At 36.5% G+C, this 17,852-nt stretch overlaps 1 protein-coding gene and 1 long non-coding RNA gene across 42 annotated transcripts in view; both read right to left on the bottom strand.

Annotated features, from left to right (window-relative positions):
- The window catches only part of LOC114284449 (uncharacterized), a 48,182-nt gene that overhangs the window by 16,895 nt on the left and 13,435 nt on the right, over positions 1–17,852 (bottom strand). For 10 of the 41 annotated variants that reach the window (XR_014361303.1, XR_014361296.1, XR_014361301.1 and 7 more), the window contains 4 exons: positions 13,967–14,126; positions 13,037–13,179; positions 5,998–6,063; positions 953–1,210 (listed from right to left, as the gene is read on the bottom strand). This is a non-coding gene — a long non-coding RNA (uncharacterized LOC114284449). Of the gene's footprint in view, positions 1–952; positions 1,211–3,140; positions 4,141–5,997; positions 6,064–10,625; positions 10,862–13,036; positions 13,180–13,727; positions 14,127–16,971; positions 17,036–17,852 lie in introns of those variants that run through there. The other 31 variants (XR_014361308.1, XR_014361314.1, XR_014361309.1 and 28 more) reach the window with 11 other exon arrangements.
- LOC114284453 (uncharacterized) lies at positions 8,009–10,634 on the bottom strand. The gene is made up of 4 exons (XM_028227350.2): positions 9,897–10,634; positions 8,972–9,786; positions 8,769–8,887; positions 8,009–8,676 (listed from the first exon to the last, which is right to left on the bottom strand). Exons 2-4 carry the CDS (start codon positions 9,531–9,533, stop codon positions 8,224–8,226), a joined length of 1,134 nt encoding a protein of 377 aa, XP_028083151.2. The 5' UTR covers positions 9,534–9,786; positions 9,897–10,634; the 3' UTR covers positions 8,009–8,223.

Here is a 17,852-nt window from a genome sequence, read left to right as displayed (position 1 = left end):
ATAGTCCAAGTTCGTGAATCGGTGGTGTCGACTTTGGATTTCAGGCGGTACAACGGTGGAATTGGAGCAACAAAATCGTCTGTGAGGGAGGAGGAATGAGAGGAAGTAGTCGTGTGAGAAAGAGAGGGCGAGAGAGGGACATGAGACACGTAGGAGGGATTAGGGGCAAAATTTGGAGGGTCCTAAATTTTGAGAGGGAATTTCAAATTAACGTAAACTTTTGTGAAAAAATTTGTTCCTAAATTTTTTTTAGATGTGAAAAATATGTTATGCTTCTTAAATTAATATTTTGTAATTATTATTTATTGTTTATAAAAAAAAATTATTGAAATTTTATGACTCAGTTTGAGGAAGGAAAAAAAATATTATAAAATTTCGATACATTTAAAAGTATAAATTTTATGAAAAAAATTAAAATTACACCAAATACAAAATTATCATTTATTTTTTATTTTTTTATTTATAGGTTTTTTAAAATAAATAATTTAATTTTTAATTATATCTAGATTAACTGCATTTAAAAATTCAATTTTTTAATTAAAATATTAATAAAATTCACTTAAAACAAAAAAAAATATATGTATTGAAAATTAAAAAATAACTTTTGCAATTCTAAATCAAACATAGTATTAGTTTTTCAATTTTTTTTTTTTTTAAAAAAGATATAATTAGTCTAAGGTCTCTTTCCCATTTTTAGTAATGGAATAAATCCACAATATTATATTTTGATGTCTAAGATCCCTAAACCCACACCCATCTATCACAGAAAAATTTGATATATCTCACGCTCTCTATCTTTCTCTCTCGCCGCTCCTCTCTCTCTCTCTTGTTGATCTTAGAGACGAGATCACTCCGTTCTTGTCCTGATCATACAACTCGAAGGCATCCTTCAGCCTTGCTGTAACGCCCTCAAAATAAACCCATAAATCATACATTCACGACATCCATAAGCTTAAGAGAATAAAGCATACTTCCATTCATCAGAGTATTAAGTACAAAAGTATTACATGTTGACAATAAAAGTAAATGCCCTACGAGCTTACAACTTTCCAAGTCAACACTTGGGTTCAACAAAAGAAGAGTTCTAACTCTTTATACAAAATAAGCCCTTGGCTTGAATTTACATGTAATACACAAAAGATAATAACAAAAGTTCTTCAGCCTCTAAGCCTCCCAAGCTACGTCCTTGGAGGTGGCATATCACCTGAACCTGAAAATGGTGTCCCATATAGGGTGAGCCAAAGCCCAGTAAAGATATACTAAACCAAATATGAGCAGTAACTAAAACATTAACATATGATAAATGGCTAACACTTGTACAACCAACTCACAACACAATTCAGTTCCATGACAAATATGTACATGTTTCATTCCACTTTCCTTTACTTAACCAATTCAATTCATAAACATGGCTCAGAACCTGGCTAAACAACTTAAATGAGACTACATCTCATATTAAACCACTTCCTTTATTCACAATTCAAATGAGACAACAACTCATAATAAAAACACTTCCAATACTTCAATCATCCACGTTATGCAAACGTAATTAGAATTTCGGGACTTTCACCCTGGACACTCCGGCCAACTTAGTTATCAATGGAGTCCATCTCCTGTCTCCTCCCAATCAAGTTTGAGAGTACACCCCCTATCTTCCCTCAAACCATGGAGTACATCCCCTATCTCCTCCAAAACAAGATACATATACAATGTATTTAAATATTCAATCATATACAATGATCAATCAATACACATATTCGATGTATTATTCCAACCGTCATATTTAATGACATATTCCAGATGATTAGTTTCAGTTTTTCCTAATCAACATACAGTGTCTACAATCAATCAAGACTATCCTCCACCGATAGCCCAAAGCAGTTATTTCTAAACAGATAATAAATGCATCAAACAGATATAATATCAACATTTTCATTGGTGAGTGATTAATTTATCCAACTACACCAATCAACCTCATAATTTCCAACTCAATTTCACAATTTCCCAAATTAATTATTCACATTAATTACTCAACATAATTAGGGCATTTTCTCCCTTTTTTCCATTATTAACCCTAGGGCTCAATTTCATCAATTTAACCACAATAATCCCATTTTCCAAAGTCTCACATACACATGGAGTTTAACATTTGAAAACCCCCTTTTTCATAACCTCAAAACAAACCCTAGCTTTCCCACACTCACCATAACCCACCATTTATACAAAATACATAATATCTATGTCAAAACCCATAAAAAAGAGTAGGTTATCCCTACCTCAAATAGAGAGACCAAATGGAGAAGATGAGAAACTCGAATGTGCTCCAAACCTAAAGATTTTCGGCTCCAAATGAAGATCAAGCCAAGCTCCACACTTTATAAAAAGGAACTAAGGTAGAAGATCACTAGAGATAGATGATTTCGTAGAGAGAAGTTGTATTCTAGAGAGAGAAGCTCTCAAATGAGGGTTTTGAAAAGTTAGAGAGAGAGAGTGGGTCAAAAAAGTGACTTAAAATGAAGATTCAGAAAAGTGACTTAAAGTTAGAGAAAGACGCTAGAAATTTACGAGATATCCGTAGAGATGCTGAAAGAGATGACTGGCAAGCAAGATCACCCAGAAACAATAAAGGCTTTGGAAGCACAGGCCTTAGAAGAAGTACGGGCAAACAGAAGCAATTGGCCCTGGAGTACAGAGATGAAGATTCAGATGATTCCTTGGAGTATCATGATCCTTTGGGATATCAACATGACGGAGAAGAATCTGATTCAACTCTCAACGTAATTGCTATGGTGGAAGAAGCAGAGACTGAGTATCCGCAGATAAAGAAATTGGAGGAATTAATTGCTCGGCGGCGACAACAACCTCAATATGTCTTATCTTCATCCTCAGCAGTTACCTCCCATTATAATCCTCCGCAGGATTCAATTATGGGTCCCACAGGATATCCACCAGCAACAGGACAGGGTCCTTCCATTAATATCCCTGAAAGACCCTCATACACTGGAGGAAGATCAAACCTAAGGCGAGGAGCTCACAATGAAATGTGGAATTTACCATCCGCTATGCAACATACGGGAGCAATGTTCGTTATTCCTCAGACCCTTGGGAAGTTTGAGTACAGGATCTTCAAAACAAAGTAAAGAACTAGATAGAAACTTTACTTACAAAAAACTGAGCGGAAGCTTTGTTACAAAAGATGAAGACTTAAAAAGACTCACAAGACTCTGAACTTCTCAAGTATCAAGTGTAGTTATTTGGACTTGTCTTGATGCTTGAAACTATAAGCTTAGACACCTATTTATAGAGAAAATATCAAGGATGCATACAATAATGCCGAGTGCACTGTTAGCCTCATCGACGCATTATTGGTGTCCTGATGATTCTCCACTGACACAACTTGACAACCAGGATATGACAGGTTCATAACTCTGGTTCACACAATTATATTGATAGACGAGCCAGATTATGACAGATTCATAATTCAGGCACATTATTGCAATAATACGACAAACTAATATTATTCCAACAGTTTTTCTCAGATACCTGAGTATTGATTAAAGTGGAATAATACTGACCGACACTATTTGATACTGACATTTAGACTGGACCATGCCCACCACGTTCTTCCCAAGAGATAAGCATGGAATAAGATCAACTTGTTGATCTTATCAGTAACGAAACCTTCTCATCAACATGACGAGATCAAATAGTTCTCCGTCGATTTCATTTAGTTCACACGTCTGCTGGTGTACTTCTGGCAGTTGGTCTGAGTAGTGGTTGTCACTGCAGGCGGCTCTAGCGACAGCTTCAAGTTTAAGCTGTTGGATCTTGCGTAACTGTTGGATTGCGGTTCTTGCCTGTTCAATGGCATTATCTTCTTCTTCGGCGAGACTGGCCTGGATTTCTGCCATTTCATCGAGAGGGATTCCTGAGTCGTAGGTGAACCTATCTTCAATTTGCTGCAGAAGAGATTGGTATCGTACAGCAATGGGATGAAATTGAGGATCAATCCAGCGACTTGATGGCTCTGTCTGGGAGAGGATGATACGTTCATGTCTCTGAAGGGCTGGATAAGTTCTTCTAACTGCTGCAGGCCGATTAGCACCTCCATATCGTCCGGCTCCTCCTCGGTTGGCCATCCTGTGACAGAAAACAGTGAATATACTAGTCTGGATAATGCATCAGCAAGAGTATTATCAGAACCATTGATATGTTCTAAAGATACTTCTATGCCTAGACCAGTGATGTAGTCCGTAAATGCTATCCATCTAGACCGTGACGGTTTGTGATCCACTGTCTTATTGAAAAAGCTAATTATAGCTTGGCAGTCTGTTCGTAGGGTTAGCTGTGGCTTGTCAAGATAATATATTTGTGTGAACCAGAGTTATGAACCTGTCATATCCTGGTTGTCAAGTTGTGTCAGTGGAGAATCATCAGGACACCAATAATGCGTCGATGAGGCTAACAGTGCACTCGGCATTATTGTATGCATCCTTGATATTTTCTCTATAAATAGGTGTCTAAGCTTATAGTTTCAAGCATCAAGACAAGTCCAAATAACTACACTTGATACTTGAGAAGTTCAGAGTCTTGTGAGTCTTTTTAAGTCTTCATCTTTTGTAACAAAGCTTCCGCTCAGTTTTCTGTAAGTAAAGTTTCTATAACAAAGCTTCCGCTCAGTTTTCTGTAAGTAAAGTTTCTGTAAGTAAAGCTTCGACTAAGTTGAAGGCGTTTTCTGGTCTAACTCCAAGCCTACGCGTCCTAATTACATTCTGTCAGTTGTCACAAATCCTATTTGTCAAAGGGAAGCTGTCCGTGACAGCCACACGATGGTTCTGGGGCTGTTTTGAATTTTCGACCCCAAAACGCCCTTTTTCGACTAAGTTTAAGGCATTTTCGGGTCTAACTTTAAGCCTACGCGTTCTAAGTAAATTCTGACAGTTGTCACAAGTCCTATTTGTCAAGGAAAAGCTGTCCGTGAGAGCCACACAGTAGTTCGGGGGGCTGTTTTGAATTTTCGCCCCTGGAACGCTCTCTTTCGACTAAGTTTAAGGCGTATTTGACTCTAACTCCCAACCTATGGGTACGAATTACATGCCGTCAGTTGTCACAAGTCCTATTTGTCAAGGGGAAGCTGTCCGTGAGAGCCACACGGTAATTTAGGGGCTGTTTCGAATTTTCACCCCCGAAACGCCCTCTTTCAACTAAGTTTAAGGCGTATTCAGCTCTAACTCCCAACCTATGGGTCCAAATTACATGCCGTCAGTTGTCACAAGTCCTATTTGTCAAGGGAAAGCTGTCTGTGAGAGCCACACGGTGGTTCGGGGGCTGCTTTGAATTTTCTATCCCGAAACGCCCTTTTTCGACTAAATTTATGGTATTTTTGGGTCTAACTCCAAGCCTATGCATCCTAATTACATTCCGACAGTTGTCACAAGTCCTATTTGTCAAGGGGAAGCTATCCGTGAGAGCCACACGGTGGTTTGGGGGCTGTTTGAATTTTCGCCCCCGGAATACCCTTTTTCGACTAAGTTTAAGGCGTTTTCAATTCTAACTCCCAGCCTATGGGTCCGAATTACATTCCATTTGTTGTCACAAGTGGTGTAGGTTACATAAATGTTTTTCCGCCATATCGTATAATCTTATTACATAGGATATTGTAAATGATTAGAAATTTACTTTAAATTAAACAAGTTCAAAGAAATAGAATTTACATCTCCAATTCATGAAGCCAGAAATGTTTTTTAACTAGCAACAAATGTGAGTATCTTCTTCTTTAAACATCATACAAAATTAGAGAATCCAAGTGTCTAAATTAGGTGTAGGTGTCTGACACATATCCCACACCCTTACCCTTGTTGTATACAGTGGACATAGGGGCACATTGAGAGAAGTAGAAGAGTCCATGTGACAGGTACTACAAGTTAACCAATTTGAAAAACTTAGTTATTCTATTAACCATGTTGAAGTGCTATAAATCATAACTCTCAAACAAACCTGGCATAATGTGCAGCAAGGGCATATTAGATGGTAGACACAATCATCCAGTGACCCATCACTACCCTACGAAACAGCAAAATTAACCAAATCATGTCAGCATGATTGAATTGTGATTAAGACAGTAGATTAACCAAAAATGGAAATTTTGCTACGATGACATTGGATCTGAGAATACAGGTCAGTGAGCTAAGTTAGGAATTCAAGAAGTTACGAGTCAATCTCGGTCTATTAAGAGATTGAAATTAAAGCAATTTTGAATTGCTTTCAATGCAAGAAGCGTAATTTTTATAAACAAGAAATTTTTTTAAATATTTCGGAGAATAATTTGTTATCCTAGATTTCTGTTCCAGTACTTTTTCACACCAAAGATATTGAGTTCATGAAAGTGAGTACAACTATGCACACAGAATGGATTGGACTCGTAAGAACGAGTAACCAACATTGGTACAATTTCGATGATAAACATGTGGCATGTATCAAAGAGCAAAGCACTCATGAAACTTTGTGAATTTGTCAAGCCAAACTGAAGAACATCAAACCCTCTATCAAATGTCCACCAAGAACAACTGGTTTAGTTTGGCAGGACTTTTTATTGTTTGACTCATTATTTAAAGAAGAAGAAGAAGAAAAAGAAGAAGAAGAAGAGGCAAAATGATAGAAAAAGCCCTTAATCAAGACAAAAATGTCAAGAAAGCTAAATGAGGAAGAATGCAGTATGCAAACAGAGTAAGTTCAACAATAAGGAAGACAAAAGTAAATCATCAGGAATGTGAAATCTAATACAAGAACCTGAATTTCTAAAAGGACTAAACCAATATTGCGTTATACTATCTTCCCTTTCCTTTCCTTTCATTATTTTCATTTTTTAAAGTTTTTTTCCATCGCCAAAGTTGTCATAGTCTCATAGAGCAAAGGTGGTTTGCAGACTTGGCACAAAATGGACAAATAATATGGAGTCAATTGTATTGATAAGAATATGTAGTCAATGATGCAACCAACAAATTGATTATAGAAATAAATATCACGAGGATGAGACCATTCATTGGAATCTTGTATGCGGTGAAAATAGACATCAATCATTTTAACAGTTTGAGAAAATCACTTAGTCATCTCAAATAGTACAAAGACACACAACACGCTAATTCAATTTCTTGACAATGCCTAAGACCCCAGTCAAAAATTGCTCCCTGAGGGTCCCTCCATTCAAGATAAAAGAAATTTTACATAACCACAGTTGAAATAGCCAAAGGGGCAAAACTTGCAGAAGCTGTGGAAAAATCGAGAAATGGTGGAGGTCATGGATCAAATAATCTATTGCTTCTTGTGGTGAAGTAAGGAAAATAAGTTAAAAACCCAAGCACATCATGCTCTCTTTTACTACAAAAATATTGGAGACTGTCCCAGAGTGAAACAAAAATAGGAAAAAAATATATTAAACAGAGGCCACCTAAAAAATAGGAGTCAAACAATGTAGAATCATAAAAATATATTTTGTCTGTTGTCCCAGGTCCTTTTTGTCATGGGGAAGCTGGTTGTGACATCCGTATAGTGGTTCATGGGCCGTTTCGCATTTTCACCCACCTAACGCCCTTTTTCGGTTAAGTGTAAGGCGTTTTCAGCTCTAACTCCCAACCTACACGTGCTAATTACGTTTCGCCGGTTGTCACAGGTCGTATTTGTCATGGAGAAGCTGGCAGTGACATCCATATCGTGGTTCGGCAGCTGTTTCGCATTTTTGCCCTCTTAATGCCCCTTTTCGGTTAAGTTTATGGCGTTTTTGGCTCTAACTCCCAAACTACACATGCTAATTACATTCCGTCTATTGTCACAGGCAGTGTTTTTAAAGGCTCAAGGCGCACTAAGGCGCTGAAGGTCTCTCGGGGCCTAGGGGCGAGGCGAGGCGCGGGTTTTATTGAAGTAAGGCGCAGAGTCTTTGTAAAAAATAGAAAAATTAACATAAACTAATCATTCATAGTACTAAGACAATTTTTAAAAAAATAAAAAGTATTAAAGATTCAAGACAAAATATAGAATAATTCTCAAAACCATGAAAGTGCATATTACATAACATTTCAATTTTCAAAGATCAAATAATCCACATTCAATAAAATAAAAATATAAACACTAAACATCCAAAACATAAATATCCAACAAATACTAATATACGTCTTAACACTTAAAAACATCAATATCAAAAGAAAGGGTAGGTTAGGTCGGTGTCAGTCAATCATCATCCTCAACATCAATGGCAACATCTTCTTCTCCATCAGTTGATTTATATCCCTCAACATCTTCCTCCTCTGTGTCATCTGAGCCCGCTTCCTCTTCATCTATTAATTGAAGTGGAGTCAATGTTGATGATTTAGATATCCTCGGTTGTGCCTTGGAGCGTGAACTTGTTACTCTACTTGCATGGCTACTTTCTTCTACTCCAGAAGCTCTAGCAACAATGGCCCACGTCAAGCCATCATCATCATCAAACACAGGCTCATTATCTTCATCTGATTCTCCATCCATCCTCCCAAGCAACCACTCATTGCTTTCATCAATATTTTGCAAAGATATGGGATCAAGAGTGTTGCGCATGTCATACCTAAATCTCAATGTTCTATTGCATTTGACAAACACTAAATCATTGAGACGTTGTTTCGATCTATTTCTTTTCTTGCTATGAAGCTGCAAGTATTAAAAAGATATTAAATTCTATATAATGAGAATAAAAAATATTTGAATTGAACAAAAAATTAGTTAGAATGTTAAATACTCACATGTTCGAATACACTCCAATTTCGTTCACAACCCGATGAACTACATGTTAGGCTAAGGACTTTCATGGCAAAAGTTTGCAAGTTTGGAGTATAAGAACCATATGATGCCCACCAATCAGCTGCGATAATCCACTAGTTAGAAATAACAGTTACCAAGTATTGAGTTTTACTGAAAGTATTACTCTGAGTCTATAATATATTACCTGATGCTCTTGTATTTCTTTGCCTAATCGCAACAGACTTGCCAAAAAGACTCTCAGTCTTCATATAAATACTCATCTCATTAGTGATCAAATCTTGAACAGTGACATCCAAGACCAACCTTTGCATGCATTCATAAAACTCATTCATCACTTCATGATCTTTTTGCACCTCTAACGCTTCTAGGTAAAAGAATTCTAGGTTAAGAAAATGCGCAGCTGCATGTAAAGGCCGATGCAATTGGACATCCCATCTTTTGTCGATGATTTCGAAGATTTCATTATACTTCTCTTCTTTATGATCAAATGAACTTGCAATGCATTCTTTTGCCCTATCCATAGCCTCATAAATGCATCCCATGGGAGGTTTCTTCTCGGTATCAACCAATCTAAGCACTTTGACAAGAGGACCCGAGACCTTAAGAGCAAACACAACAGTATTCCAAAATGAAGGCATCAACAAAGTTTGTGCCATTCTTTTACCTTGTGGCTCCTTTGCCCATTTGCTTGAGGTCCAATCTTCGGAGGTGACCATCTTTCTCAAATTATTTTTTTGTTGATGCATCCTAGACAAAGTCAGAAAGGCGGGGTTGCAAATCTAGTTTTTGCAGGCTTGATCAAATTCTTCAAATTTGTATAGCGCCTCATCATGTTTAGCAACGTAGGCCAATTGTAAATGTAGCCATGTACTGCAATACCTCTTTCAAATGTCTTTTTCAGTCTAGGTATCTTGAAAATGTCTTCTAACATCAAGTCCAAACAATGAGCAGCACATGGTGTCCAATACAAGTGTTCATACTTAGTTTCCAAAAACCTCCCTATAATGTAACAATAACGAAGAATTATTATTTTCAAGTTTTTAAATTTTAAATACAAAACAAACTATGAGTAAACAATTTTGATGTAAGGAATGAGGAAATATTCTTACCCGCCAACACATTAGCTGCAGCACTATCAGTGATAACTTGCACCACATTCTCCTTTCCAACTTTCTCCACAAACTTGTCTAGTAATTCAAATAGCTTTTGCCCATCCTTTGAATAGCTAGAAGCATCAACCGACTCAACAAACATGGTTCCTCTTGGACAATTAACTATAAAGTTAATCAATGTCCTTCCTCTCTTATCAGTCCAACCATCAGCCATTATGGAATACCCGTATTTTGCACAATCCTCTTTATGATTCTTCATCAAATCTTCAGTATGTTTCACTTTTTTTTGAATTGGGTAACCCGCACTTCATGGTAAGTCAATGGCTTCATACCAAGACCATATTGGCCAATGGCTTCAATCATTGTTCCAAAACTCACATAATTTACTGCATTAAAAGGGAAACCAGCATCATACATCCACCTTGCAAATCTTTGCACTGCCCAAGCTCTCATTTCTTTTTTGTAGGGGTCATTTGCATCAATTTTGGTTTGTTTCCCTTTTGCTTGGTCTCTTCGATTTTTCACCACTGATTCAGGATTTGGTGTGAAGTAAACATCCATAGGCCCTTTTCTCTTTGGCATTTTTTATTTGAATTTGGATTTGGATGAACCTTGGCTGCTACTTGTCAACTTACGGTGTTGATTGACATTGATCTCAACGACATCATCTTCATCTTCATCTTCCATGTCCATGTCATCGAAATCAAGCAACATGTTCATTTCTTCTTTTTGTGTCTTTTTTTTTACATGAACTCTCTAATCTCTTCTCTTACATGAGAAGGACATTTCGGGCAAGCAGTGACATTCCTATAACCTCTCGTGAGGTGTTGTTTCACCCGATAAACACCTCCATTTGATACTTTACCACAAAAATTACACTCAAACTTGTTTAAATTGTTCTCCTCTACCAAATGGGCATATTGCCATGCCGGATCTTTTCTATTACTTTCCGATGTCATTTTCTACACAACAAATTTAATAAATGGAAAAATAATTGTATTAAAAGAATAAATGGAAAACAAATTTAATCCCTAACAGATAAAAGGAAAAAAAAAAAAAAAAAAACCAATACCACATTGTATTAATTAATTATTTGTGAATAATTAATTATTTGTAATTTTTTTTTCCTAATAGATAAATTCTTCTTACATATTACAAATAATTTTTTTTTCAATAGCATATTACAAATAATTTTTTTTCCCTAATTTTTGTAATTTTTTTTGTAAATTCTTCTCTTACACTTTTTTTCAAAGACTCAACTCAAATAAATGAAAAAAAAAGAAAAAAAAAAAAGCAAAACAGAGCACTGAAGAAGGAGAGAGAGGAAGAGTCGAAGGCAAAACAGAGCACTGAAGAAGTCGAAGCCCAAAAAAAAAAAAAAAGCAGAACTGAAAGTCGAAGCAGAACTGAAAGTCGAAGACGAAGAAGGAGAAGGGGAGAGAGTCGAAGTCGAACAGACCTGCGAAGCCGAAGTCGAAGTTCAGTGTCGCAGTCGAAGTCCAGCTCCAACGTCGAAGTCGAAGTCGATTGCGAGGCGAAAGAGGAAGAGACGACTTCGATTAGGGTTCATCTGAGTCGTATTTGGCTCATATGGTACATGAGTTGTAATCCTCTGTGATTACGAGCCTTTCGAACACACCCTTAGAGCCGTTAGATCATATCTACCTCTTAAACAATCAGTCGCGCCTAGGCGAGAGCCTTGCGCCTCTCTCGCCTAGTTCAAGTCGCTGCTAAGGCTCGTGCCTAACTAAAAGCGCCTCGCCTGGTACCTGTTCAGTCGTAGACAGTGCGCCTCGCCTCGCCTCGCCTCGCCTCGCCTTGCGCCTAGGCGCGCGCCTAGGCGTGCTTTTCACAACACTGGTCACAGGTCCCATTTGCCATGGGGAAGCTAGTTGTGACATCTATACAGTGGTTCGGAGGCTATTTTTCATTTTCGCCCCCTTGATGCCCTTTTTCGGTTAAGTTTATTGCGTTTTTGACTCTTAACTCTCAACCTAAACGTGCTAATTACATTCCGTCTGTTGTCACAGGTCCTATTTGTCGTGACAAAGCTGGTTGTGACATCCGTATGGTGGTTCGGGGGCTGTTTTGCATTTTCGCCCCCTTAACACCCTTTTTGGGTCAACTTTAAGGTGTTTTTGGCTCTAACTCTCAACCTACGCGCCCGAATTACATTCTGTCTGTTGTCACAGGTCCTATTTGTCACAGGAAAGCTGACTGTGACATCCGTATAGTGGTTTCGGGGGTTGTTTCGCTGTTTCGCCCCCTTAATGCCTTTTTTCGATTAAGCTAAGGCGTTTTCGGCTGTAACTCCCAACCTACACGTGCTAATTGCATTCCGTCAGTTATTACAGGTCCTATTTGTCACAGGGAAGTGGCTATGACATCCATACGGTGGTTCGGGGGCTGTTTGGGAATTGGGTTTGTTTTGATATGTGGGTGATGTGTTGCCTTAGACAATTCAAATATCTTAAAAGGCTTATATGCATGCCAATATCTTAAAAGGCTTATATGCATGCCAGATTTAAAGTACAGACAACAAAATTAATTAGTTGCCTTGGCCAAACAGTCTGACAAAAGATTTTAATTAGACATGAATTTTCCAAAAAATCTTATTTTAGTTAAAAGTCAATTTGATGCTCCCATGGCATTCTCTATGCAATCTAAAGGTGTGGTACACAACACATGCTGTGCATGGTAAGTAATAAAGGCCAGTGTCATGTCAACCGGCACATACTGAGACATAGGCAAGAATAATACACTGATTGATCAGTGGATTCTCTCATCTCAAGTTAACAACAAAGTTATTCATGACTAGAAAAAGAGTCCACATCTCTACTCTAGGTTCAGAAGCCATAAATAATTAATTCGTTGAGCATGCTGTTGTAGGACAGCAGTGTGAGCTAAAATGGCATTATCTGCAGTTAGTTATAGGGAAGGCTAAAACAACTGAGTGTTAAGTCTATGATTTGGTTTGATGATATCCATTATACATTGGTTGGTTGTGCTTAACTGTGATATATGCTTGAAAAACCTCAACACAACACAACACAACTAGCCTTACATCTGAATCTGATAAACTTGTGCTTTGAATTGCTAAGAGGCTTTTATAGCTTTCAATAACTAATACTGATTACCTTAACTGCAATTATGGCATGATCAAGAAGTGGAAGCAGATTGGGATGGGTAAACAAGGACGAAACACAGATCTCCTCCCTCACCACGTCTAACTGCTCACTATTCTGAGTGAGAACTTTCTTCATTGCATAAGTTCCATCATCTGCATCAATCCAAATAAAAAGCAAGATCGGATTATATTTTTCCTTCTTCATCAAGCCATCAGCAAATGTTGAAACCATTATGGAACTCCATATGACAAGACAATCACATCATCAAAACCAAGGATGGACCAAGAGGGGGGGCAATCCCTACGATTTAAAAAATAAAAATAAATAAAAAACTTTACTACAATAGTATTAGCTATTACTTATCTCCAAATTATAAAAGCTCGTCCCCACCAGTTTTTTTTTTTTAAAATTTTAAATGATTGTCCCCTCTGATTTTTTTTAAAAAAATTGACTGCCCTCCATATCTATTAAACATAGGGGTCAAATTTGAAATTTTTTAAAACAAAATTGACTAAAATATATCCCAAGAAAATCGTTTATCATAACTAGTGTCAATGACAAGCATTATTTTGTAGGCTGCAAAGAAGAAAAGAAGGTGAATGAGAAGTTAGCAAGTTACTTGATCATATTCATTCAAAAAGACATTGTTTGGGATCTTAATGTCTATTCTACCATAGATTCATTTAATGACATGAAAGTGTGTGGAATACAACTCAAGATGCCTCATTTCAATAGAAATATTGTCTTACAATTGCAATTTTTTCTAACTCACCGTAGATACAAGCAAACATGCTTATTATATATGTTGTAATCCATACATTTTAAAAGTTCTGTTAGTATATATTTCCCTTAAAATCTTAGGTCCCTCCCTGGTCAAAACTATACATCAGATCAATCAACATGAACCAAGCAATAAACACATCACCCACATATCCGTACCTTGGAAGCACTTCCCTTAGACCACCCAATGCTTAGCCCTCCACCAAAATATCGAAGTTGTCCACATGTCTTTCTTGTCATGACATCATACATATAAAATGCCATGAGCAAAAGCATGACTTATACGTATGTTCAAATAATCGCTCGGATCCTCAGGTACCTGTTCACAAGAAAAGTAAATTTCATAAGTAAATTGCCATGGCTTACAAAATCTAATTAGCACAATGAAATCCAATAAATACGAGCTACCATGAATTAACTTTGTCTGTGATAACCAATGAGAATGAATTTAAAAAGAAAAAAAAACAAATAAAAAAAAAAAGACATGATCAATAGTTCAACAATGGGGGAAAATCAACATTTTAATGTACACCTAGAAATTAAATAAAAAGAGATCTTGAAACAAATCATGAAACTACTAGTTACTAGAAACCATAACAAAGAGGATGAGATTATGATGAATGTTCCTCTAAAGACAAATGCTGATTTCAAGGAAACAACCAATGAAGCTGTTAGGCTTTCTCTAAAATCAAGCCGTAGTGAAAAAAAATAATTTAATAACAGTGAATTAAATAAAGAAAGCTAGTCAGGAAACAACAAACGCAGGACAAAAACGGAGAAAACACTCGTAACAACCATTACAAATGCAAATATATGTTCCTATAGGTCATATTTGGCACGGGGAAGCTGACCGTTACATCACAACATTGGTTGGCGGGCTGTTCTGTATTTTCGCCTCTCGAATGTCTCTTTTCAACCAAGTTTAAGGGATTTTCGACTCTAACTCCCAACGTACGTGTCCTATTTACGTACCGTCTATTCCTGCAGGTCATATTTAGCACGGGGAACCTGCATGTTACATCACAACATTGGTTGGGGGTCTGTTTCACATTTTCGCCACCCGAACGCCTTTTTTCAACTAAGTTTAAGGCATTTTATTAGCTGCGGATCCCCTGTACCAATTCTCTGTCCTGACTTCCTGTACCATGCCTCTTCTCTCACCATGTCGCCTATTGAAACCAAACCTAACTCTATCACTTAACAATACGAAACTCTTTTACATATATTTTTTTATTGTTAAATATAAAAATCCAAAGAACCCTGATGCATCCATTCTTTCTACCTGCCCTGTGTAATGCACCTTTAGATTTCCAACAACAACACTCTACATATATGACATAATAGAGAAAGAAAGTAGTTGGAGAAATGGAAAACGTTGCCAATTCAGCACAATGTTCGCAAGTTGCAGAGGTGAATTCACGCTATTAATGGAAAATACATTGTAAATTAAGGGGATGGACATTTCATAAGACCATTTCCAACTTTTATTTTAATTTGATTAAAAAAATGATTCCCTTGATTTGATGAAAGGAATAGAAAATGTGAAGGATAAAAGATACTCTAAGGAGAAGCTGGACAGTTCATAACACCATTTCCAACTTTTACATACCGTATGTTCCTATAGGTCATATTTAGCACGGGGAAGCTGGCCGTTACATCACAACATTGGTTGGGGGGCTGTTTCGCATTTTCACCCCCTGAACGCCTTTTTTCAACTTAGTTTAAGGCATTTTCGACTCTAACTCCCAACCTACGTGTCCTATTTACATACTGTCTGTTCCTACAAGTCACATTTGGCATAGGAAAGCTGGCCTTTACTTGACAACATTGGTTTGGGGGCCGTTTTGTATTTTTGCCCCTCAAATGTCTATTTTCGACTAAGTTTAAGGCATTTTCGACTCTAACTCCCAACCTATGTGTCCTATTTACGTACCGTCTATTCCTACGGGTCATATTTGTGTTTTTTGTATTTTAATGAATATTTTAAAAATAATTGATCGTGAATATTTGTGTACTTACTATAGGTAAAAGTGAATCAATAGCCTAAAATAGTCACGTGTGTGCTAGCAGGTATGATATTCAGTTAAAAATATTAATCTCGTAAAATGTTGTAAAGTGAACTGATGTTAATAGTTTAAGGTGGAATTTTTGCAAAATAATAGTTCAAAATGACATAGTTTGAGGGGGAAAGTGAATTTTTTCATAAGTGTTTTTATTGCATGATTTTTAAATTAACAGTGGAGGGTGCTTGAAGATGATGTTTTCATTGTTGTTCATTCTAATCTACAGGCATAAATCAATTAAGGACCCAAAAGATGAAATTTTCAAACGCTTCCTGAATCTGAAGCAGATAGCTTCTAGGTTAGTTCATTCTCCCAACCTTCCTCTTCTCTATTTTGTTATTGAATTTTTAAAGTTTTGATTAGAGTTAAGGTTGTTGTGCGTGACTTCTTTCCATACTTCAAGCTTAGTATTTTATAAAGAAAGGATCACTAGAGGCAGTGTTGGTTAATCGGCTACCATTTGTTTGTAAAATTGTCTATCAAATTGTTTTTATTTTCTTGTTTTTTATTTGGTGAGAATGATTCTGTTTTCTAGTTTTGTTCTGATTCTGTTTTTCTGTTGTAGATTTGAATTATTGGGCTCACACCGCCACATCGGGTGGATTTCATGGAATGGGCTCCAGGTTCGGTATAACCCATTAACATTGATTAGTATTTTTTTTTCTTTATTAATCTGCAGTTTTTGAACAGGCCACAAATTTTAAAAAGTTTTAGCTATCTGATCTAGTTTTGCTTTGTTGAATTTATAAAGATCACATGGCTAAATAATGAAGTTGGAGAACTACATGAAAATAGTGCCAAACACACAAAGTCCAGTAGATATACATTCCAATCAATGGAAATAACCAAGACAACATATAATTTGCAAAGATATTAACATGCAAACCACTTAATAATGCTTAAACCAACTGCTATTTAGTAGCCAGTCAAATATTTAACCACATGAAACAAAATTTCTTGTTCAAAGCTATGCAGAAGGAAGAAGAAACTGAAGAGAGAAGAGAACGTGTGAGGAAGCAACAAACAAACTTTGGGAAAAAAAAAATTCAATAGCCAACCTCCATAGAGAAATGTTTATAGAATTAGTTTGAAAAGCGTTACCATCTGTTAAGTCACTAAAATCGTCTTGTGACTAGCTCATGTCCATTAAGCACCACATCATATGCTAGAAAATAAAATAACCAAAATTAATCCCAAAATAAATCAAGGAAACTAAACCTTAACCTAACATTTCTTAGTTTTTCTTTTTTTATTTTTTCCCTTCTTGTTCCTGGTTTTATTTTTATTTTTATTTTGTATTATAATTCTTTGTGCAAGTCTTGATACTTTAACCATGATTTGGACTTGATACAAGTAGTACTATTATCATCATCAAAAGCCAATTTCCATTTCACGTTCATTTTGAATTTTATTTGTTACATATGAAGGTTTAATTTGTTCAATACACTAGTTTATAAAATAAATAAAAAATAAAGACAACTGAAATTAAGGCATCAAGAGGTTAAGTATTTGTAACATCTGAATAGAGGTTTACAGGAAGAAAAAAATTTCAACATTTCAAGTATTTTGTTCTCAACAAAAACCACAACAACACACACACAGGAGTTACTGCGTGAGCTGATCAACAAATCAGGAAAAATAAATTGGTTCATAAAATAAATAAAAAATAAAAACAACTGAAATAAAGGCATCAACATGTTAAGTATTTGTAACATCCGAATAGAGGTTTACAGGAAGAAAAAAACCTTGATTAGGCTCTAGGAGTTATAGCGTTAGTCGTGTGTGTCAAGTTTCAATGACATCCGACGCCGTTTAGTGTGTCAACCGGTTCAAAATATAGTTTCTAAACAAGTTTTCACAAACGGGAATTAGGCTCTAGATTCAAAATCAGGAATCGATTTCGAGTCCCGTCTTTTCCTACAAGTCATTTGTGCCTAGTTGGTCATGTGTGTCATGTTTCGTTGACATCCGATGCCTTTTAA

This window comes from Camellia sinensis, chromosome 2 (genome assembly GCF_055761805.1).
Source record: "Camellia sinensis isolate YWXY chromosome 2, ASM5576180v1, whole genome shotgun sequence".
Lineage (NCBI taxonomy): Eukaryota > Viridiplantae > Streptophyta > Magnoliopsida > Ericales > Theaceae > Camellia > Camellia sinensis.
Note: the sequence above shows the minus strand (reverse complement) of the source record. Positions and strands in the feature narration are given on the sequence as shown.